Source organism: Taudactylus pleione, unplaced genomic scaffold (genome assembly GCF_031769625.1).
Source record: "Taudactylus pleione unplaced genomic scaffold, aTauple2 ptg000454l, whole genome shotgun sequence".
Classification (NCBI taxonomy): Eukaryota; Metazoa; Chordata; class Amphibia; order Anura; family Myobatrachidae; genus Taudactylus; species Taudactylus pleione.
Genome location: NW_028284856.1, coordinates 599,243 through 624,744, shown reverse-complemented (window position 1 = coordinate 624,744; position 25,502 = coordinate 599,243). Strand labels below are relative to the sequence as shown.

The window sequence follows — 25,502 nt, the reverse complement described above, 5'->3', positions numbered from 1 at the left end:
GAACTGAAAGTCCCAGTAATTAATGTATAAAGTGTTCACGAACTTATCACATGAGCGAGGTCCACTTTACCATATGATCCAGCTATATTCTTTGGGGTCCCGCGGCTCATCAGTAAATGGTGGCCATCGACCACGTTCACTCTCAGTGCTGTGAGTGACTCTATGGAGGTAAGTGCCAAGACAGATGATCAAATCTTTATGTGACTGAGTCTGAATCTGTATAAAGGACCTTGGCGTAAAAAAGACGCGGACGCTGCATCACGGGCTTGCAGACTTTATGGCTGCCCCCTCTGAAGGAAAGGGGGGGGGGCCGCCAGGTTGGCGCTGCAGGGGGCATGGTGTCGGCAATAGTGGTTGGTGCATAGTGTGGTGGCGCTTTCGTGTCATTGCGGCGCTGCCATAGAATGCCAAGATTTCCGGCATTGTAAAGCAGGAGGCAGGGCTACAATGACAAGATTCAGCGTCATCAGACCCCTCTGGACTGCCCACTTTTGGCAGGTAAGTGCGTCGTGAAGTGGTGGGGGTGAGGGGGGTGGCGGGAGACTTGTCCTCTCCTGCGGAGAACTGGGAGCACATCCTGATTTTCGTGAGCCTCCAGGCCATTGCGGGAGAGTCGGCAAGTATGCTGCATCATAGCACTTCATATACAGATTCAGACTCAGTTGCACTCAGATATACAAGTGTCACTTATCAAATTAATCAGTGCAGTCTTGTGAAGCTGTTTTGTCGCATTACTTTGTGACTAAGACGCACATTTGAACAAGGACCAGGACCTGGCGTGCCAAGAAGGGCTCTTTGGCGCAACTGCAGCAATAGTGTAGGAGGACACTTCTGTATATCTAATTATTTTGATGTCTTGAAATTGTTCTTCCACAGCACTATACTTCAATTTATATAAGCCCATTTCCACTAGTGGTTATTTTTTTGCTAATTGTTTTGTTGGTGCACACACTCACATTCGGAATTATCAGTGCTTGGTCACTAATTTTTTGGCTTTAAAACTGGCAGACTCACCGGAATTGCACCCGTGCCTGCTTGTTACATAAGCCCCTCAATGCAGTAATGTGTGTTTAATTTAATCAATAAGATTGTTTTAATGGACTATGGGCCTGATTCAGACCCACTCGCGAGCGGCTGTCCGCTCGCAAGTGGGTCGATGTTATGCACTGAGCATGCGCACGACGGAGGGAGCTCCGTCGTGCGCATGCGCCAGACGCGACGAGCGAAGGAAAGTCCTTCGCTCGTTGTGTCCGATCAAAGGGGGCGTGCTGTCAATGTTGATTGACAGCACGCCCCCTTTGGTGGGCGTGCCTCCCTGACGGGGGCGTTCCCACGGGAACGCCTCCCGTCAGAAGCCGGCCCACTGACATCACTAGTGATGTCAGTGGGAGTGATTTTGGCTCTGATAGAGCCAAAATCACTCCGGAGCTTGCGGTTGAAAACCTCAACCGCAGGCTCCGGCTCGCAAATTCGATGGTCGCGATGGTCTCGACCATCGTGGCCATCACAAAGCACGCTCGTATAGCCTGTGGGTGGTGACCCACAGCTATACGAGCGTCCAGGAGGACGCTCCATGAAAATGGAGCCCGGCCCTCATTCAGAGCGTGCGCTCTGCTCAGAGCGTACGGCTCTGAATGAGGGCCTATATTGACAAAGCTTCTCGACAGGTTTAAGGTGAAAATTTAAAGCGGCACTAACAGTGAAGTGTGAAGCACGCCAGGTTTTTCACTTGGGGGTCTAGTTACTAAGCAGTGTTAGGAGACAGGTGAAAAGTGATAAGGCGCCAGCCAATCAGCTCCTGTCATTTTTCAAACACAGCCTGTGAGATGACAGTTAGGAGCTGATTGGCTGGCACCTTATCACATTTCAGTTGTGTTAGTGCCACAAGTTGCTGCTTTGTAAATATAGCCCAATGAGTGAGTTTGTCTTAATGCACAGATTCAAATAAGTTTGTGTATCTCCAGCAATCACTGGTGACCTGTACTAAATGTGTGCTGTTGGGGCAGAAGGATGCACATATTAAAACAAGAACAATTCAGTAATTGCATTTAAATAATTACAAGGGTGTTCATTTGTATGGAACTTTCTAAATATCTAAATTGTTACCTCTTTTTCTTTCCTCTCTTTCCTTGCTCTCTCATGGCTAAATAATCTATTTTGTTGCAGCCACATGTCTCCTTGTCTTGATCGAGACCACAGCAGGTGATCTTAACTTTGTGTTCAATATGTGTTTGCATTGTCTCCACATTGTATACCAGCAGTTCACATCAGGATGCTTGTGTGTGTTCACATCTAACCAGTTGGCTAAAATGGGCACAAAAACAAGATTTTTTTTTTATACTAATAGGTAAAATATTCAAATTATTAAATACTAAAATAGTAAAACACAAATATTACATATGTTTTCCTTAAAACTACTCTAACTACAGAAACTGCAGAAAGTCAACATAATGTTATTGACATTTTATGTACATTCTTTATAAATAGAAATTTCATACAACATGAATCTAGTGTGACGTCAGGCTTAATACAAACAGTGTCGTTGCTACAGTGGTTACGGGGCACCTAAATCGTGAAGTCACTCTTTCAGTGTTTTTATTACCCCACATAGAGCGTTGGCTGCTGATATGAAGGGAAGCAGTAAGGAGTTTCTTATGTGAAGCACTTGGCTGTTATGTTATCACCACGCACTACACTCCAGTCTTAGGAGCAGAGGATGCACTGCCTTAGGAAGCAGCAAGCACGAGGTGCTGGGGGGCTGTTTAAGGTGCCCGAGGGTTTGCTCTTGCCCTACATACACATGCTACTGCTTCAACTTCTAGGGTACTGTAGGTAAGATTGAGTTCTGTTCAGCTGCTTGCTGAATGCAACATGAAATTGTAATGAATGTTTGAGGTACAAAAGGAGTAGTACAATGCATGATTGTACATGTAATTCTATACATAGTTATTACACACAGTGCTGCAATGCATATTTACCTACTCTCCCGGAGGGGGGCAACCAGGAAGTCGGCAAGTATTCCCTGATAGCCACATGACACTATATAGCTCATTAATAGCAACATGAAGAAACAAACCAAGGAGAAACTGCAACACTGATAGGTGTATATCATACTTACCAACTTTCATGCCCCCTTCTCCGGGAGAGGGCACCCAGGTCGGTAGAGAGTGGGCGGCGCAGGGGGCGTGGTGCACAATTGCATCATCAGTGCAGAGAAAACAGTGCAGAGAAAACAGGCATCGTATAGCGGGGAGCAGGGCTCTGATGATGCCATTCACCGCGAATTGCGTAATAAACCCCCGGGGACCGTCCACTTGTGCTCTGTACGTAGGCGGCCACAGGGGGTTCTGGGTAGAATGCAAAAAGGATGAAGGTGGCTCCAGACGGTGCGGGTGACGAATACTTTTCCGGGTGGTCGGGACGCCACCAAATTTTCGCGGTCCCCCTGACCATTTCGGGACAGTAGGCAAGTATGGTTTATATTTTATGTATCTAATTTTTCAGTTCATATGTTCCAGCTTTCTGCTCTGGTGGGCATGCCTCTTCATGAACTTGTTCATCTTGCATAACAAGATGGCAGCTCTTAGCTATGACGACAAGTATGCTTTGATGGGGATTTTATAGGAGACAGTTTTAATATTAAATCAAGATCAGTTGATAGCAGCCGGTAGAGTTTAATGAATGAGTTACATTCACTTTATACACCTACAGATAACACCATCGGAATCAGTAGTCAATTAGTAGCGATGTGCTACCATCTACTACTTTCCACAGATAGCAATAAGCAACATTCCAACAAAATGATGAAAGATTACTCCTTAGGACTTGGTTTGGATCAAACTCACTATTCAGTGTAAATTAATATTATTCAATTTCACTTTTTTTTTTTTTTTTAACTTTCCGTCTAGCCACTGCATGTAGCAATAAGCTTCATAGTAAATGCTAATGTCCTCTTTCAAGTTTTCCATTTATTAGCATTACATTTGTTTGAGTTCTTACTGAATGTGTTTGGACACAGAAGCATCCTGATTATTTTTATGAAGAAACAAATCATATCTGTTTGCTATTGGGGACTGTAACCTGTACGAGTCATCTTGCTGTAGCATGGACATATTGAGCTTCTTATAATTGGAATGTTGCCATGACATATACAGTTTAACCAGCACTGCTACATAGTATTGGTGGCCATTGTAAATAGACCAAACAGTTCCCGTTTCTCTCCACTCAACACGTGCACTTCAGGCTAATAGTAATTGTGAGCAAATTAATTACAAAACAGCTGGACAGTTGGGAATTTCCATGCTGATTACGGCCATTTCCTCAGTGGCATGTCAGTAGGGTAGATAACTTCTGAGTAGTTGACAAGTCTAAATTGTAGGTGGAATTTATGGTCCAATGAGAACCACTCATACAACTCTGAATGCAATGTGCCCTATCCTGACATTATCTGGAAACATAGACAGTATTGAAAATGTGTACAGCGCCCTATTTCAAAGATGTACTCCTTGTAGTTCTATGTACAGTACTATTGCAATATACAATATGCTTTTACATCTATATATATATATATATATATATATATATACATATATATATATAAAAGGCTACCACTGCTTCTCACCTCTTTGGGGGGAATTCAAGTGTGTTGTTGCTCTGTTTGGCCACGCACAGCCAACGGTGCTGAATTTCTACAGGCAACCCCCGGAGCTGGCGAGCATAAATCACCCAAAAGTGACTTGTTTGAGCGCTTCAACTGTACTTTTCATGCCTGCGACAATGTTTAGGCTAATGCTGCTCCTCACCTCTATGAGGGGAATTCAAATATGATACGCGCTGGCGGTCACTAGATGGCGTCCGACGTAGCAATTCAATTGTTTCTCAGTTTGGGCGCTCATGGTCAGGACAGCACGATACAGGGGACAGCAATGTATAGGGAGGCCAAGTATGCTGTATGTCTATGCCAAGTTTACTATATACTGTATGGTTCATGTCAAGTAAATTTACACCAATGCCAAATATACTGTGCTCACATATTATTATTATTATCCTTTATTTATATGGCGCCACAAGGGGTCCGTATTACCTTACAAGGTACATAGACACAAACAGTATGAACAAAACAAGAGCAAAGTCATTTACAGTACAGAACATAGCAAGACATAAACATGGTTTATAAACATTGCTGCATCAGCAGCCATAATACCCGAGGGAAAGGGTGGGGAGGAGATGATGGTATAAGTGAGGGAAGACAAAGCACATGAGGTAAGAGGGTCCTGCTCGTTAGCGCTTACAGTTTATGGGGGGGGGGGCGACAGATATGGGTGACAGAGGAGGGAGACAGTGAGCATGGAGCAGTGAGTTAGGATGAGAACTAGAAGACTTTGACAAAGAAAGAACCCAAGTATGTAGCAAGCTTAAAAAAGTTTGGGAACCACTGTAATAGGCTATGTGATACACGAACATATAAACTGAATATGTCACATGTGGTATAAATATAAACATATAGCAAATATGTGTCTCACAATGATCACAATAAAATAGCACAAAGAAGAAGGGAATCATTCAAGCTCTATAGCTAAATGTTGGACACCCAGGCAATAATAGTACAGACATATATTGTTCCTGCTTCTAAACAGGAGAATTATATAGAAGAACATGACCACAGGTTAATCAAACATGTTCCAAAATAGCTGATCATTCAAACCCCTGGGCTTTCCCGTGTCTAAGGTAAAAATTCACTTTGACTCTAACTGGAGTAACCTTTTATGCCGGTTACCACCTCTCACATCCTCAGGTATATGATCTATTATGATATATTTCAAGCTGGGTAAGCTGTAGCGAGTCTCAAATGTTTCGCGACCGGTTGGTCTGAGGATTTACCACTTAAAGCTGCTCTGATAGATGACTTGTGTAAAGCCATGCATTCTCTAAAAGAAAACATGGTCTTCCCAACATAGCATAGCCCACAAGGGCACTTGATCATATAAACAACATATGAACTAGTGCATGTAAGCACAAAATTGATGGAATATTTATGACCTGTATGAGGATGGAAAAACGCCTTGTTATCGATCATGTGTCGTCAGGTGGTGCAGCCGACACATTTGTAACAACCTCCACTTTTCTTTTTAAGTAGAGGTGAATCCGTCATATGTCCATTGATGTCTATATGGACAGTCCAGTCTCTGATGTTCATTCCTCTGCTGTAACAGAACATAATTCTCTTTTGCTTGAAACATCTGAGGTCTTTATCCTTCTGAATCAGGGGCCACAGTGTAATAACTTTGTGAGAGGAATTAAATTATGGACTCAATGTATCCTATCTTCAGCACCTTTAGTGTTTTTTTTGAGGGTCTCAGATCTCGGAATGGCATCCACTTTTTGCTTTGCCTTGGCAAGTATATCATCAGGGTAGCCTCATTTTCTAAATTTATCTAGCATCAACTGAGTATTTTTGTCGGTTTCCTCAGGTGTACTAGATATTTGTTTTACTCTGAGTAGCTGGGAGAAAGGAAGTTCCCTTTTGGCAGCTGGCAGATGATGGCTATTGTCCAACAGAATCGTGTTGCGTTCTGTTGGTTTGGTAAAGAGGATAGTAGTGATCTTATTGTTGTTCACAATAATCTGTACATCCAAGAAGGACACTGGGCCTGAATCAGGGCCGGCCCTCTGGTTTTTAAGAACGGCCTCCTGGCCGCTCGCATAGCTGTGAGCGGCCATGATGATGGTCGCGATGGTCAAGACCATCGTAACCATCGCGCTTGCGACCAGACCCTTGTGGTAGGGTCTCGTTGACGCAAGCCCAAGAGTGCTTTCGGCTCTGTTAGACTTGTGATGTCAGTGGGGCCGGCCCCAGACGGTAGGTGTTCCCATGGGAACGCCTCCATCTGGGCAGCCACCCCCCCCAGCCCGCCCACTAAAGGGGGCGTGCTGTCACTCAACATCGACAGCACGCCCCCTTTGGTACGAGACCTGGAGCGACGGTTTGCCCGTCGCTATCCGGGTCTCACGCATGAGCACAACGGAGCCGGCTCTGGGCCACCATCGACCCGCTTGCGAGCGGGTCTGAATCAGGCCCTCTGTTTCTAGACTGGCTGAGGGCCTGATTCAGAGCTGGACGCTCTGACAGAGTGCTCGCTGTGAATCAGGGCCGGCCTTGTTTTTTAGAGCGGCCTCCTGGTTGCTCGCATAGCTGTGGGTGACAACCCACAGCTATAGCGAGCGGTCAGGAAGATGGTCGCGATGGCCAAGACCATCGCGACCATCGGGCTTGCGATGAGACCCTTGTGGTAGGGTCTCGTTGCCACAAGCCCAAGAGTGCTTTCGGCTCTAATAGAGCCGAAAGCACTCCCACTGACATCACTTGTGATGTCAGTGGGGTCGGCCCCAGACGGTAGGCGTTCCCATGGGAACACCTCCATCTGGGCAGCCACACCCCTGGCTCGCCCACCAAAGGGGGCGTGCTGTCACTCAACATCGACAGCACACCCCCTTTGGTACGAGACCCGGAGCGATGGTTTGCCCGTCGCTATCCGGGTCTCGAGGATGCGCACGACTGAGCCGGCTCTGTCATGCGCAGTGGGCCACCATTGACCCTCTTGCGAGCGCATAGCGCTCGCGAGCGGGTCTGAATCAGGCCCTGAGTATGTAAACTTGATGAGACAATTTAGTCCAGGCATGTCAAACTCGCGTCCCGCGGGCTGCATGCGGTCCAAAGTAGCATTTTATGTGGCCCAACCATGTGGGCTCAAATACATATATTATGCAGCCCAGTCACCCCTGCCGCGATCGGAGCTCAGCTCCAATCTCGGCTGGGGTGACTGGGCCACATAATATTTGTGTTTAAATCGCTTCACAGGCCAGCGCTCCCAGTGATGCTGCGGTATATATATATGTGTGTGTGTGTATATATATATATATATATATATATATATTAAATAGTCATGGTGTGGCGGTCTAATAAAGACGCGAATCGTATATTTCTAATTCAGCCACGTTTCAGGCTTTAATTGCCCACTTCAGGTTTGATATGTAGAGCCTGAAGATGGGCAATTATAGCCTGAAACGTTGCTGAACTAGGAATATACGATTTGCATCTCTATTAGATCGCTGAGTGCCGCACCTTGACTATTTGCTATATATATATATATATCTCCAGTTGGTCGGCACTCATGTTGATAGTAGCAACTGCCCTGGTGCCCTCCTTAGGTACTCAGTCCAACATACATCACGAACGGCGGCATTTGGGTAATAACAAGCTGAACAGGTAGGTAAATCACCAATGCTTTGATGCTTTATTCACAACGTCTTCAGGTCATAACGAGAACAATATAAACTAACTCACCTCATAAACCACCACCACACCATGTACACTGTTGGCATTCAATCTAGGAACCAGCCGCCCACTGCTGACATCATCACCGGGAGACCGTCACCATGACAACACTATATCAAATATAAAAATTGTATACTTGAAAGGACAGAAGTATGTAACAGCAGAGCATAAATATATACACAGTCTATAAATCGTAAATTTATAAACATAATCAGTTTGTAGCAATAATATCACATTGCAAACGCTTTTAAAATGTTTCACATTATCACAGGGAAATGTATAAGACAATAACAACATCAAAATCAATAGCAAAGTACACCATGCAAAAATTTCAAGTGACGTGCACCAGACCATAGATATGACCCGGCTGCTCACACTATATAAGACTCAAATCTATTAAATACCAAGACGGAAGATGACACCAACAATAGTTATACGAAACAATGGAGCCCCATTGTCTCATTTAACCCACGAGGGGCCAGGAGCCCCAATGTGTGAACCCAAAATGCCTTAAGTCTGAGAAATTTAAGTGATCTATCACCTCCCCTAATAGAAGGAGGGACGTGGTTAATGAAATAATGCAGCCCACTACGCTATATGCGGTCTGGACTGTATAACTGTATGTAGCTGAATGGGCTGCATTATTGCTGCTGGGCGTTGGTGTTTCATTTTAAAGAAGTGCCGGGCAAGAGTCTCTCTCTCTGGGAACAAGAATGGATGCCACGTGCATGCGTGCGGCATCCATTCAGTGCAGGGAGAGAGCTGGGGGCTGCCCAGCTACTGACGTAGTGCTTGGCTTGCCCCCAGCCTAACGTTAAATGGGAGGTGTGCCATCCGGTCACGCCCCCAAATAGCATAATTTATGGAAATTAGGCCACATCCGCTTTCGGTCGTGCACGACTTCACTGCACACGTGAATTGGGGCGTCTGGAACCCTTGCTGCACAGGGCGTGGCTCATGCTGGAGCAGTGTGTATGTGTGTATATATATATATATATATATATATATAACAGAAAACTTTTGCTATCGGCACTAACAATAATATACTGCAAATCTGTGTGTGCAGCAAGTAAAACCAAAGGGTTGTCCTACTCAGCAATGCTGGCTAGCAATAGCAAGTTATGGAAAAGAGGGAGTAAGTTCAAACTGCATTTAGTATTTACTAGTAAAGGCACCCGGCTGATGCAGGGTCATCTCTTTCCTTTTTTTCCTGTCCCCCTCCTGCTCTGTCACTTCCAAAAAGAGCAGACAGTAGACCCCCCAGGAATCACAGGTAGGATCCACTGCTGATATTTACCTGTTTTTCCCGGCACAGAGTGGTTCTCAGTCCTCACCGGCTGGTCTGTCCAGTCACTGAAATGGGAGTCTTCCCCCCCATTATAGATACAGTATATATATATATATATATATATATATATATATATATATATATATATATATATATATATATATATATATATATATATGCTGGCCAACCGCAATACAGGCAGTTTTAATAAGGTTTTCACTGTGATAAGACTAATAAATCATTGCAATATTTGCACATCTTTAATGCAAGATAATATACAAGTAGAAGTGCTAAGCTTTAGTGCACTCTAACCCTGCAAACCACAGATGTTCCTATTATATTATTAATGGCTGCTTTATATTGGGGAATTAGTTACAGATGTGACATTACAACATGTTAAATCGTTACTGATATGATAGAATGGTATGTGCATGTGCAAACTACTTACACCATTCATGTGTGTTATGGGTGCATGCCATTACTTCCCTCATACCTGTGTGTATAAATCGATATACACTACTTCCTTTGTATGTGCAGATGTGCACACACACATACGTGTGTGTGTACAATATCACTGTAACTGGTGATGAATGTCTTGGTTTATGCTCATCCCCTAATCAGAAGCATGCGGAATGAATTGTGCTTTGCATATGCGTGTATCTGGCTATTTTATTTCTCGGTTTGCATTCTTTTGTAGAAAGAAAAATAAATTGTTTGCCAAAGTTTTAATGAGACCATCAAAAAAATAATAATTTTAAAGAAGATACATATTCTCTCAAGGTTTCGTGTCTGCAAGCAATTATGCAAAGTATTGAAAAACGTCTCCTCTTTGCTTCATTGTTTCTGTTCCTTCCTACTAAATAAAATAATAGTGAAAAAAGAACTTTACTGTATCAATATTGTATGTTTCATAATTGTATAATGTGCTCATGTGTTTTCTATTGGAGCATACACAGCTGGGCTTCAACTAAAAAATGTAGTTTATACTATATACTGAATTAGTGCGTGTGATCTTTGTGGTTTTCTTTGTGTGAATTATTTTATTAACATTTATGTTCTCTTTCATATATTCTCAGTTTCCTGGTTAGCTTCATGGTGGATGCTCGTGGAGGTGCCATGAGAGGCTGCAGGCATAATGGACTAAGAATAATTATTCCCCCTCGGAAGTGTACGGCCCCTACAAGAGTGACTTGTCGTTTGGTAAAGCGCCATCGATTGGCCACTATGCCGCCCATGGTGGAAGGAGAAGGTCTGGCCAGTCGTCTTATAGAAGTTGGCCCTTCTGGAGCTCAGTTCCTTGGGTGGGTGATAGCACTAAATTTACTGGCAGAGCACTATAGTAATGCCCAACATAATTCTTATATTTCTTATTGCACTATTACAAAATAAAAGTAACACAATCTTACATTCCAAATCTTTAACTCATATTTTATATTTTAACATAAGTTAAACTTTTTGAGGACCAAAATTAATTGAGTAAATAAGAATAGATTCCTAGAACTGGTTTTCTTTACTTTGGACCTGAAATGAAATGTAGGGAGAATGTTATGGTTTTAGCAAACTTCAGATCACCTTAGTGGGAAACTGTTTAATTTCGAATGATGGGAGCATTGCTCATGACAGTCCCTGTAAAGTTACAGTGATCTTGAAATAACTCTGATATATAGAAAATCTCTGGGTTTTTTTTTTCATCATATAACAGAGGCAACATTTAGTAGTAGCTATGAAAAGATAGTCAGGAAAAACACACATACAAGCTGTTATATTTGTAATATGTATTTTACTATTATATAATATTTTTATTACCTCTGAATCTAATGTTGCTGGGTAATTTATTACAGTGTTGGTCCACTGGTTATTATCCTGCCTATTACTGGGCCTAGACTTTTTTTTCCTCACATTTTGTAGATTATAGGTTCATCTTTAAGTAACTAATATATATTACATTTACATGAAAGATTGTCTGCTAATATGTGCCATTTCCATTACTGTAACTGTTTTCATTGAAAAAAAAAAAACCCCACACATTTTGGAACCTATTCATTTTCAGATGTAATAAATGTATTGTACAACATATATCTCATACATTTAGTTACTCACATGCAATGGGGTATGTGGTCAATATCCCGGGCAAGTGGGATGCCAGCACTTAGAATACCGACGCCTGGAATCCCAACACCTGTCAGTATCCCGGTGCCGGCATCCTGATCGTCTGCATCCCGAAGGTAAGTAGCAGGGTTAGGAGGAGGGTTAGGGTTAGGCACTAGGGGAGGGTTAGGGTTAGGCACTAGGGGAGAAGGGTTATGGTTAGGAACTAGTCAGGGAGGGCAGGGCCGAAACTAGGATATCTGTCACCCGGTGCAAGGCAGCAATTTTGTACCCCCTCCCTTCCCATACCTGGATTTTGTCCTTGCTCCTCCATAAGGCAGTGCCCTAGTCAAACGTCCCTGGTATAGTGACTTACACTATTCCACACACAACAATGCCCATTACACATTATGCCGCACACTGTAATGCCTATTACCAAAGTGCCACTTACATATTTGCCCGACACCATTTTATGCCCCACAGTAAGGCTTCTAATTACTTTAAAATTACCTGCTCATTGTCAGGGGTTTTATGCTCATTATGAGGGGTTCCATGCTCGTTGCCAGGGGGTTTCATACTCGTTGCCAGGGGGTTTCATGCTCGTTGCCAGGGGGTTTCATGCTCGTTGCCAGGGGGTTTCATGCTCGTTGCCAGGGGGTTTCATGCTCGTTGCCACTGGGTTTCATGCTCGTTGCCACTGGGTTTCATGCTCGTTGCTATGGGTTTATGCTCATTGCCAGGGGTTACATGCTCGTTGCCAGGGGGTTTCATGCTTGTTGCCAGGGGGTTACATGCTCGTTGCTATGGGGTTTATTGCTCGTTGCCAGGGGGTTTCATGGGAGAAGATGCAGCTTTCAGCATTTTCTCCTGGCACTTGCGCTGGCCTACAGACACTAGAGTCCATGCGGACGGCTAGTCTGCATGGAATCTGCTGAAAATTGCAATCCAAAAATGGCCACCGCCAAGGAGGAGACAGACACTAGAGGTCCAGTAAGGACCTCTAGCATCTGTCTCCTCCTTGGCGGTGGCCATTTTTGGATGGCCGTTTTCTGAATCTGCAGCCCGCAAGCCATCGTGAGTCAGCCCTTTTTCACCCCCTGCATTCCAGCACCCGGTGCACGTGCACCTCTAGCCCCCCCCTAGTTGCGGCCCTAGGGAGGGTTAGGGTTAGGCACTAGGGGGGAGGTTAGGATCAGGGTGCGTGGAGGGTTAGGAGTAGGAGAAGGGTTAGGATACCTACTGACAGGTGTCTGTATCCTAACCCTGTTGGGATGCCGGTGTCGGGATTATGACCAACGGGATCCTGGTTGTCGGCATTCCGTACCCAACCCACGCAATGGATATTACTTCATAATATGTAATGTTAGCAAAAGTCTAAGGGGGCGATATGGTAAGCCTTGGAGAGAGATAAAGTGGAAAGATATTAAAGTACTAACCAATCAGGTCCTAACTGTCACTTTATAAGCTGTGTTTGAAAAATTACAGCTGATTGCCTGGAGCTTTATCTCTCTCTAATTTATCTCTCTTCATTACTTGCTGAAAGCTTGTGCACTTTGATCGTATCTTCAATTTACTGCGTCAATAATACTTTAGGTTTAATTTTATTAGGGATGTGCAGGCTCGGATAGGTTCGAGTTTGCACGTGGAGTTCGGATTTTTCCCTCCAAAAAAACGGAACTCAGAACGAGGCAAAACGTCATCTTACATGGACGAACATCATCATTCCTGGACAAAAGACCAGGAATGATGATGTTCGTCCATGTAAGATGACGTTTTGCCTCGTTCTGAGTTCCGTTTTTTTGGAGGGAAAAATCCGAACTCCACGTGCAAACTCGAACCTATCCGAGCCTGCACATCCCTACTTTTTATATCTTTTTTTTTTGTATATACTTACTGATGGAATGATTAATCTTTTGATATTCCCTAACAGAACTATGTGGCATTATGTTTTATTCCAACCTAACTAGTGTGTTACAGTAAAACCATCATAAAAGTAAATGTTTTCATATACATTTAGCTTATTGTCCATTACATTTCCCTGAAATTTGAATTGTACTACATTTCACAAATATACATTGTTTAACTATATGTAGTGTTTGGCTCCTCACCTTGATTAGTATATTGCTCTTTTATGGAGAGCTTTTATCATAATTTCATGGACAACAGTAGCCATTGGAGCCATGTCTGGGTGCTGTGGGTGCTCGAGCACCCCCCAACATTTGTGCTACCCAGAGTCAGTGCCAGATTAAGGTCCACATGGGCCTGGAGCTGAATTTGAGAAAGGTCCTATTGTTTGCTGCCACAGGGGTGTGACCAGCACAGTGGGAGTGTGGCTAGTGATGTGGGCAGGGACGCCAAGAGCCACCATGGGCCTGGGTACTGATGGGGGCAAGGATTAATAACGGGAGGCGTGGCAGCGCCGGAGAGAGGGGGTGGGGCGCTGAGAGCCCCTCATCCCAGCGCAAGTCCAGGAGGCGGGCAATCAGTGTGATCGCTACCCCCCCCCCACCCCAGGCAGAGGAGAGGAGACTGCTGCTGCTCAGCGGTAACAGTCTCCCCGCTGCCACTGCAGCCCAGCACACGGCAGCTTGTGCCGGGCTGCTGACAGGTACAGGGGGGGCGGGGGGCGGGCGGTGCCCCTGGATGTGGGGGAAGGCATGTACATGAATGTAGAAAGAGTTCCAAATATGAAGGGATCTTTATATAGGAAAACCTCACATGTCACAAGCAAGGTTATTTGAACGTTTCGGTCCTTCAGGACCTTTGTCAAGACAGCCAAATACACAGCATAGTACAGAAGTCACCAAAAGGCTAGCTAAAAACATACACCTACCAAAAGCTCCTTATATACCCCTATCAATAAAGGGAGTAGCCACAACGTGAAAACAGGCAGCAGCTGTGGCCCATGTACTGGAAGTGACATCACTTCCGGTGTAAATAATTCTCAGAAATGTTTCCACATTGTTCATTCTTAACTGGTGCTGTTTCCATACACATTTCTCATATATATAAATAATCTATCTGTGCATACCCACACACAGACACAATAACTGTGTAAGATCTGCACAATCTCTTCAGTGCGTGGGCAGTGGAAGCCTCGACTCACACCTCAAGAAGGAGTTAGGGGGAGAGAGGCAGGGAGGAAGCAGGATGGTGCAATTAAGGGGGGGGGGTGTAATGGGGTATCAGAACAGCAAAAAGGGGGTGGGGCTGGCCAGAGCAGAGGGCAGTACAGAGAATTAGGTACCCCAACACACAATATGTATATGTGTGTGTGTAATATATATATATATATATATATAATATATATATATTTTTATATATACACACATCCCCGATCAGCAGTAGCAGCCAGTACCTGATCAGCAGTAGCAGCCAGTACCTGATCAGCAGCAGCAGCCAGTCCCCAGTCAGCTGTAACAGCCAGTTCCCGATCAGCAACAGCAGCCAGTTCCCGATCAGCAGCAGCAGCCAGTCCCCGATCAGCAGCAGCAGCCAGTCCCCGATCAGCAGCAGGCTGCAGTTATGTTTGTGCATAACATTTGTTAGTCATATGCTGGGTGTAATGTGATCACCCCCAATATTTGTGCTGCCTGCAGTTATGTCTGTGCATAACATTTGTTAGTCATATGATGGGTGTAATGTGAGCACCCCCAATATTTGTGCTGCCTGCAGTTATGTCTGTGCATAACATTTGTTAGTCATATGATGGGTGTAATGTGAGCACCCCCAATATTTGTGCTGCCTGCAGTTATGTCTCTGCATAACATTTGTTAGTCATATGCTGGGTGTAATGTGAGCACCCCCAATATTTGTGCTGCCTGCAGTTATGTTTGTGCATAACATTTGTTAGTCATATGCTGGGTGTAATGTGAGCACCCCCAATATTTGTGCTGCCTGCAGTTATGTCTGTGCATAACATTTGTTAGTCATATGATGGGTGTAATGTGAGCACCCCCAATATTTGTGCTGCCTGCAGTCATGTCTGTGCATAACATTTGTTAGTCATATGCTGGGTGTAATGTGAGCACCCCCAATATTTGTGCTACCTGCAGTCATGTCTGTGCATAACATTTGTTAGTCATATGATGGGTGTAATGTGAGCACCCCCAATATTTGTGCTGCCTGCAGTTATGTCTGTGCATAACATTTGTTAGTCATATGATGGGTGTAATGTGAGCACCCCCAATATTTGTGCTGCCTGCAGTTATGTCTCTGCATAACATTTGTTAGTCATATGATGGGTGTAATGTGAGCACCCCCAATATTTGTGCTACCTGCAGTTATGTCTGTGCATAACATTTGTTAGTCATATGCTGGGTGTAATGTGAGCACCCCCAATATTTGTGCTGCCTGCAGTTATGTCTGTGCATAACATTTGTTAGTCATATGATGGGTGTAATGTGAGCACCCCCAATATTTGCGCTACCTGCAGTTATGTCTGTGCATAACATTTGTTAGTCATATGCTGGGTGTAATGTGAGCACCCCCAATATTTGCGCTGCCTGCAGTTATGTCTGTGCATAACATTTGTTAGTCATATGCTGGGTGTAATGTGAGCACCCCCAATATTTGTGCTGCCTGCAGTCATGTCTGTGCATAACATTTGTTAGTCATATGCTGGGTGTAATGTGAGCACCCCCAATATTTGTGCTACCTGCAGTTATGTCTGTGCATAACATTTGTTAGTCATATGATGGGTGTAATGTGAGCACCCCCAATATTTGTGCTGCCTGCAGTCATGTCTGTGCATAACATTTGTTAGTCATATGCTGGTTGTAATGTGAGCACCCCCAATATTTGTGCTGCCTGCAGTTATGTCTGTGCATAACATTTGTTAGTCATATGCTGGGTGTAATGTGAGCACCCCCAATATTTGTGCTGCCTGCAGTTATGTCTGTGCATAACATTTGTTAGTCATATGCTGGGTGTAATGTGAGCACCCCCAATATTTGTGCTGCCTGCAGTTATGTCTGTGCATAACATTTGTTAGTCATATGCTGGGTGTAATGTGAGCACCCCCAATATTTGTGCTGCCTGCAGTTATGTCTGTGCATAACATTTGTTAGTCATATGCTGGGTGTAATGTGAGCACCCCCAATATTTGTCCTGCCGGCAGTTATGTCTGTGCATAACATTTGTTAGTCATATGCTGGGTGTAATGTGAGCACCCCCAATATTTGTGCTGCTTGCAGTCATGTCTGTGCATAACATTTGTTAGTCATATGCTGGTTGTAATGTGAGCACCCCCAATATTTGTGCTGCCTGCAGTTATGTCTGTGAATAACATTTGTTAGTTATATGATGGGTGTAATGTGAGCACCCCCAATATTTGTGCTGCCTGCAGTTATGTCTGTGCATAACATTTGTTAGTCATATGCTGGGTGTAATGTGAGCACCCCCAATATTTGTGCTGCCTGCAGTTATGTCTCTGCATAACATTTGTTAGTCATATGCTGGGTGTAATGTGAGCACCCCCAATATTTGTGCTGCCTGCAGTTATGTCTGTGCATAACATTTGTTAGTCATATGCTGGGTGTAATGTGAGCACCCCCAATATTTGTGCTGCCTGCAGTTATGTCTGTGCATAACATTTGTTAGTCATATGCTGGGTGTAATGTGAGCACCCCCAATATTTGTGCTGCCTGCAGTTATGTCTCTGCATAACATTTGTTAGTCATATGCTGGGTGTAATGTGAGCACCCCCAATATTTGTGCTGCCTGCAGTTATGTCTGTGCATAACATTTGTTAGTCATATGCTGGGTGTAATGTGAGCACCCCCAATATTTGTGCTGCCTGCAGTTATGTCTGTGCATAACATTTGTTAGTCATATGATGGGTGTAATGTGAGCACCCCCAATATTTGTGCTGCGTGCAGTCATGTCTGTGCATAACATTTGTTAGTCATATGCTGGGTGTAATGTGAGCACCCCCAATATTTGTGCTGCCTGCAGTTATGTCTGTGCATAACATTTGTTAGTCATATGATGGTTGTAATGTGAGCACCCCCAATATTTGTGCTGCCTGCAGTCATGTCTGTGCATAACATTTGTTAGTCATATGCTGGGTGTAATGTGAGCACCCCCAATATTTGTGCTACCTGCAGTTATGTCTGTGCATAACATTTGTTAGTCATATGATGGGTGTAATGTGAGCACCCCCAATATTTGTGCTGCCTGCAGTTATGTCTGTGCATAACATTTGTTAGTCATATGCTGGGTGTAATGTGAGCACCCCCAATATTTGTGCTGCCTGCAGTTATGTCTGTGCATAACATTTGTTAGTCATATGCTGGGTGTAATGTGAGCACCCCCAATATTTGTGCTGCCTGCAGTTATGTCTGTGCATAACATTTGTTAGTCATATGCTGGGTGTAATGTGAGCACCCCCAATATTTGTCCTGCCGGCAGTTATGTCTGTGCATAACATTTGTTAGTCATATGCTGGGTGTAATGTGAGCACCCCCAATATTTGTGCTGCTTGCAGTCATGTCTGTGCATAACATTTATTAATCATATGCTGGTTGTAATGTGAGCACCCCCAATATTTGTGCTGCCTGCAGTTATGTCTGTGAATAACATTTGTTAGTTATATGATGGGTGTAATGTGAGCACCCCCAATATTTGTGCTGCCTGCAGTTATGTCTGTGCATAACATTTGTTAGTCATATGCTGGGTGTAATGTGAGCACCCCCAATATTTGTGCTGCCTGCAGTTATGTCTCTGCATAACATTTGTTAGTCATATGCTGGGTGTAATGTGAGCACCCCCAATATTTGTGCTGCCTGCAGTTATGTCTGTGCATAACATTTGTTAGTCATATGCTGGGTGTAATGTGAGCACCCCCAATATTTGTGCTGCCTGCAGTTATGTCTGTGCATAACATTTGTTAGTCATATGCTGGGTGTAATGTGAGCACCCCCAATATTTGTGCTGCCTGCAGTTATGTCTCTGCATAACATTTGTTAGTCATATGCTGGGTGTAATGTGAGCACCCCCAATATTTGTGCTGCCTGCAGTTATGTCTGTGCATAACATTTGTTAGTCATATGCTGGGTGTAATGTGAGCACCCCCAATATTTGTGCTGCCTGCAGTTATGTCTGTGCATAACATTTGTTAGTCATATGATGGGTGTAATGTGAGCACCCCCAATATTTGTGCTGCGTGCAGTCATGTCTGTGCATAACATTTGTTACTCATATGCTGGGTGTAATGTGAGCACCCCCAATATTTGTGCTGCCTGCAGTTATGTCTGTGCATAACATTTGTTAGTCATATGCTGGGTGTAATGTGAGCACCCCCAATATTTGTGCTGCCTGCAGTTATGTCTGTGCATAACATTTGTTAGTCATATGCTGGGTGTAATGTGAGCACCCCCAATATTTGTGCTGCCTGCAGTTATGTCTGTGAATAACATTTGTTAGTTATATGATGGGTGTAATGTGAGCACCCCCAATATTTGTGCTGCCTGCAGTTATGTCTCTGCATAACATTTGTTAGTCATATGCTGGGTGTAATGTTGACTCCCATGACAGGTACTGTAGCTCTAAAGGTTTTTTTACAGCCTAGAAAATTGCTAAGTCAAACAAAATATACCATTAAATTGAACTTAAGAATGTAAAATTGGATTTTTATTTACATTACTTATTAAAAATGTATATTTGTGAGAATTCACACATACTATATGTATGCTAAATGTGTTGAAATATTTACTATTCACAGGTTTTCTGCAAGAATGGGGTATTCAGTGTATGAAGTTTAAAATGCACAAAGCTAATTTTCATCTCTACTTTCCATTGTTTTCTTTTCCTTTAGTTACAGTATAAACTCTGACAGAGTGAATTAGAAAACATAAAACAGATTTGAAATTAATGATACACAGTCCCACTGAAACTTTCCAGTCGGAGAGAATAATCCTTTTTTGCTTTCATTTTACATTTATCTGCCACGTTTTACAGAATTTTTATACCCCCAATTCTGGCTTTTCACCTCTAAGACAAGCTAAAATTACTCTTACCTATGTTCTTTCTCTCACTGCTGCTTTGGATGTACTCAGTAAGCTTCACCTTCCTACGGCTCCTCCCCCTCTAAATGAGGGAGAAAGCTTGGTCAGCCGAATCCTTCAACTCGGACCTCCTGGGACCAAATTCCTTGGGTAGGATAGACTTAAGATCAAGTTGATGGATGCCGGCCTCCCTATTTGTCCCTGTTGTTCTTCACTATTATTTATTTTATCTGTCAGTAACCTGCTCCCATCTTGTCAATGTAATTTACTTTTAAAATTTCAAAATCGGATGTGGTCTGATGAAGTATTATAATCTTTGTGCGTTTTTTGGTTTTAGTGGTACAGTATGTGTGTTTTCCTTCTCTGTGTATTATTGTTCTGTGGTAATTTTTTTGCTTGAGCATGTGATATTATTTTTTTTCTGTTTTCACTAGTGATTGACTTTGAATATGTGTCAGAACAAAATGGATCACAAACTTAGACAACAAGTTCATTGGCAGTAAATTCAATTTGAGTGCCCCCCGTGCCCCTCCCTATAAAAAATATATCTTTTTATTTTATAAAAATGTCTGGACTACATATATTACGTATATAGTAAAATATATTTTAATATCCTTCTTATATAGTCTTAAAACAACATCATCCCTTCCCTAAATTAAAGATTTCACTTTCCATGTGCAATGAATCTGTTGACTTCACCATCTTTTGTGTGTGTGTGGTTGTTAATTAGAGGCTTAAGATCCTTTTCCCCCGCACTAAACCACTTCTTTCTGTAATTCTCCGATGTGATGTTTTGCTATTCAGGCCTGTGATTGTGGAGATCCCTCATTTTGCGGCTCTACGTGGAAAAGAACGGGAGCTTGTGATACTGCGCAGCGAAACTGGCGACAACTGGAAGGAGCACTTCTGTGAATTCACGGAGGATGAACTCAATGAGATACTTAATGGAATGGATGAAGGTATTCTCTTTCCTTTAGAATGTGTATTTTTCAATCATTTAAGCAATATCTGCTAAAACTGGACCATAAGGACCATAACTGTATTACCAAAGGGATTCCAAGTGTTAAACTTCATTGACGGAAATAAAATGGCCCTTATTTCTGCTAGTCAGCAGGAACTTACTAGCTGGCAGTGGTAATAATACTCTTACTGCTCGCCATGCCAGTGCAGGCATCCTTGACTAGTGTTGCCACCTCATCCCTTTAAACCTGGACCCATGTGAATTACACAGATTTTGTGGCTGATTAAAACCAGGAGAAATGAGACTTGAAGTCAGCCAGCCACAGAATCAGTGTAATTCATATGTGTCCAGCTTTAAAGGGATCAGGTGGCAACCCCAGCCTTGACGCATGTGTAAGTCATCACTGCTAGGTCACACAATGTGCATTGAAACAGGAGTACCGACTTGAACTTCCAGTTCCATTTTCATAAAAATTCAAAAAGTATTAAATAAGATAAATAAATTAATTGGGATTTATTTAATATAATATAATAAAATAAAAAAAAAATGGAATGGGTATGAAGTCCCGGCGGTTCATATCCCGACACTGGCAGCCCAAATGGAGAAGATCCTGACAGGACAGGGCAGGTACGTACCCTATCCCTAGCCCTCTCCCCCCACCTAACCCTCCTTTAGTGGTGCCTAACCCTAACCTCCCCCCATAGGAAAACGCAGGGGGAGTTTCCATCTGCCTGGAAACCCCCCTCCCCAGCCCACACCATGACCACAATAGAAATAGTAATATAATAGACTGTTACTAGTGCTGCATGTTCTTCTCAGTATCACAAATGAAATAATTAGCACCACCTGTGGATCTTTTAACATGTATCAGCCAGTAATAAATAACCTGTGCACCAACTAGAAGATCTGGAAAACATGCACTGTTAGAGATGCACTGCTATAGAGCCCAATATGTACATATATGTCCAGGGCAGTGCTAGGTTATTCTGCTGCTCCTCCAGGCTCCCAGACCTGCTCTAATACTCTGGAATGGTGCTCACATCTAAAATAAATACATTCAGCTCAGGCAGAATGGCCTACTGACGCATCTAATGGCTTACTGTGATTCTCTATATGCTGGAATTATGACACACAATACACATTGTATGACGCATATTATAGCTGGTTAAATACTAATTCTGCCCTCTTCATTGACAGGCCACACTTGTTCTAAATTTAAGCATTTGGAAACCCCCCTCTGGAAATCCTGCGTTTGCCACTGCCCCCCCTAGTGCCTAACCCAAACCAGCTCCTACCGCACCCTAAACCTAACCCTGCCGGGGGGTTGCCTAACCTAAACCTCTCCCCGGGGGTGCCTAACCTGAACCTTTCCCCCTAGGGGTGCCTAACCTTAAACCCCCCGGGGGTGCCTAACCCTAACCCTCCCCCCTAGGGGTGCCTAACCCTAACCTTCCCCCCCCACCCCTGTAAAACCTAACCCCACTACACTCCCTAAACCCTCCCATTCGCGGCTAACGCTAAGGCCGCCTTGGACTTAACTCGTTCAGGCTGGTGTCCTTCAGCATTCCGGCGACAGGATTAAGATAGGTGTTGGTATTTCGACTACTATCTTAAGTCCCTTGTCGGGATTTGGATGTCGGTATCATAATTACATCCCAAAAAATGCTTTATTTAACTAACTAGTAAAATATTTTTTATGTCCCGACATTGCTATCACCATCCTGAAATTGCAATAGTGATATGAGGACAGTGACAGTAATTGTACTGATGTTATCAGGTTATTTTGTTAAATGGGCTTTCCCATGCTTTACAGGAGAGCCTTAGCAGTGGCTACCACTTGCAAAATTTGATGATAGAGCTTTTTCGACACTCACTAAATATGGTCTTTCAAATTAAGTAGTTATGAATTGCAAATAGAAGTGTGAATTATTGAAGACTGTTTGTAGATGTAACAATATTATTTTCATTTTTTCCTATAGTCCTTGATTCTCCTGAAGAACTGGAGAAAAAGCGCATCTGTCGCATTATCACCCGAGACTTCCCGCAGTATTTTGCAGTGGTTTCCCGTGTTAAACAAGACAACAACCTGATTGGACCTGAAGGAGGAATTCTGAGCAGCACTGTGGTCCCCCAAGTCCAGGCTGTCTTCCCAGAAGGAGCCCTTACTAAGAGAATCCGTGTCGGCCTTCAGGTATGGATGCTGAAAGCCACTTAACCGAAAATATAGACAGAATATATGTGTAATCTTCAGTGGACTAGCAAACAGAATTAGGTTGTGTGAATATTATGATCATCCACAAGTATTCTCTATGATCTCCTTAATGTCTGTCTAGCAGTTACACTCTAGAGCTGGGGGGAGTCCCTTCTTCACTCACAGCTCTCAGTGGCTGCTAGGGACAGAAGGAGGGCACAAAGGAGGGGTCCAAAAAGAGAGAGTAAAGGGGGACAAGGTGTGTTGGCAGAGATGAGGGGTCCCAGGAAAGAGAGTGGAGAGAAGACAGTACAGAGATGATGGGTCCCAGGAGAGTGGAGAGAAGACAGGACAGAGATGAGGGGTCCCAGGAGAGTGGAGAGAAGACAGGACAGAGATGAGGGGTCCCAGGAGAGAGAGAGTGGAGAGAAGACAGGACAGAGATGAGGGGTCACAGGAGAGAGAGAGTGGAGAGAAGACAGGACAGAGATGAGGGGTCACAGGAGAGAGAGACAGAGAGAGGAGAACAGAGAAGGAGCCGAAGCAGGGAGGAGATTTCAAGGAGACAGAGAGGAGAAGGTACCATGGCAGGGAGGAAGGGTCCCAGGAGAGAGAGAGAGAAGAGAACAATGTAACAGAGAGGAAAGGATCATAGGGGAGGGGAGAGGGGACAAAGTGGCAGGGCAGAGAGTAGGGGTCCTAGGAGAATGGGAGGAGAGGGGACAAGATGGCAGGGCACAGAGAAAGGGTCTCTGGAGAGCGAGAGGGAATGGGACAAGGTGTCGGGCAGAGAGTAAAGGTCCCAGGAGAGTGAGAGAAAAGGGGGGAGACATGGCCGGAAGATGGTTGGCATTGGAAGAAAGAGGAAAAAAACACTGCAAAATAGCTAGCGACCTGGCGAAACATGGGTCCAACTTACTAGTTATCATATAAAGCAAATCATTTTATATTTATATATAAAAATATTGGCAGGCAAAATAATATTTTGCATGACTGCACTTTAGAGTTTCAAAGTGTTATATAAGTGTTATATTGCAATAGTAATCTCTACAGCTGTATGCAGTAGTTTAAGGATCAATTTTGTGAATGTTTGAACTATTATTCTAGTCTTTGTTACTTCTGACAGCGTGAATGTACCAGACCATCGCTAGGAAGGGGAATACACAGATGCTTATTGGTCTTTACTGTACACCTCATGAAAGCTTATTTTTGAAGTGTGTGTAAAATATAAAAATACAATTGTGTAATTAATAAATATTATATGGTCTGCATGAGTGATGTGATTTTTTCTTATTGCTTGTTCAAGGCCCAGCCAATGCATGGTGAACTTGTAAAGAAGATATTGGGCAACAAAGCAACATTCAGTCCTATTGTGACTTTGGAACCAAGAAGAAGGAAATTCCACAAACCTATAACAATGACTATCCCCGTACCTAAAACCTCCAGCGAGGCAATGCTGAATGGATATGGTGGTGATACACCTACGCTAAGATTACTATGCAGTATAACTGGTAAACGTCTATAATGCTATCTTCTTAAGATAATGGCAATCTATAATACTTATCCCTGGAACCGTTGTTTTATTGGTTCAGCTAAGACCAGCTGAGCCACATACATATTTTTCTTTTCTTCTACATCCTTTTATTTGGTACATTCCATAGTGTGCATTCGGAAGTCCCACAGATTGCATACAAAATGCATGTGTTGTTCTCCTGTTTTTATTTGGTACTTTATTAAGTACATGTGATTCTTTAAAAAGAAAACAACTAAAATATTGAATCGTTTTGATTCATGATTCTTTTGAGTCAGTTAAAAATACATTTAATCCCGGTGAGAAACACATAGATGTAAATGGACCTTTAAACAACAAGTTCACCTTTGCGTATGTTTTGGGGGGTTAAATTAACCCATAGAGTGTATTTTGCAAATATACCCCTAACCGATACCTTACTGGAGGTAAGATGTATTCTATATCAGTATATTTAGTACTATTTTCTGTAGATTCTCATTATGAAAATAAATGGGGATATACTGTATGTTCAGTCCTCTGTCTGCACTTAAGGCACTCATCCACTATCCGATTTCTATGAGCGATTAAATGATATCGTTATCGTTAAATCGCTCTTGAATTGTGCATGAATCGGCTACATTAAAGTCGGAAACGACCAGCGATGCGCGCTCCCTCTGGTTGTTTCCGACATCAATCATCGGCCGAACGTGCTGAATAACTTGGTGATAACGTCAGGTTGATCATGATAGGGGGATGATTGATGTGCCTACATTGAACGACTGCTCGTTCAGTGTAGGCACATCACAGACTGTGAAACGACTGCACGATTACAATGTCGTAATCGTGCAGTAGTTTTTTGGTCTGCTAGTGGATGTGCGCCTTTAGCCCTGCTTTTACGTCACAACTTACTGTCATCAGTTTCAACTGATTAGGGCAGATAATGTTCCTACCAGTCATGTTACTGCTGATGTCAGCCTGGTCACATGGCAATGAATGCCAGACGTAGACAAAGGCTGCAGAAACCCAGGCTCCTGTAAAGTTTATAGACAATCTGCAAAAATCATGCTTGTTATACTAGAAAGTATATCTTATTATTGGCTAGATTTGGGACCCTTTGTGTCTA

At 43.3% G+C, this 25,502-nt stretch overlaps 1 protein-coding gene across 14 annotated transcripts in view; it reads left to right on the top strand.

Moving 5' to 3' along the window:
- Positions 1 to 25,502, top strand: part of ANK2 (ankyrin 2) — a 696,877-nt gene that overhangs the window by 577,868 nt on the left and 93,507 nt on the right. For 8 of the 14 annotated variants that reach the window (XM_088448313.1, XM_088448312.1, XM_088448319.1 and 5 more), the window contains 6 exons: positions 2,167 to 2,202; positions 10,700 to 10,924; positions 19,769 to 19,867; positions 20,522 to 20,676; positions 22,658 to 22,869; positions 24,176 to 24,380. In XM_088448313.1, the coding sequence (XP_088304439.1) occupies positions 2,167 to 2,202; positions 10,700 to 10,924; positions 19,769 to 19,867; positions 20,522 to 20,676; positions 22,658 to 22,869; positions 24,176 to 24,380 (932 nt within the window). The remainder of the gene's footprint in view (positions 1 to 2,166; positions 2,203 to 10,699; positions 10,925 to 19,768; positions 19,868 to 20,521; positions 20,677 to 22,657; positions 22,870 to 24,175; positions 24,381 to 25,502) is intronic. The other 6 variants (XM_088448311.1, XM_088448310.1, XM_088448316.1 and 3 more) reach the window with 3 other exon arrangements.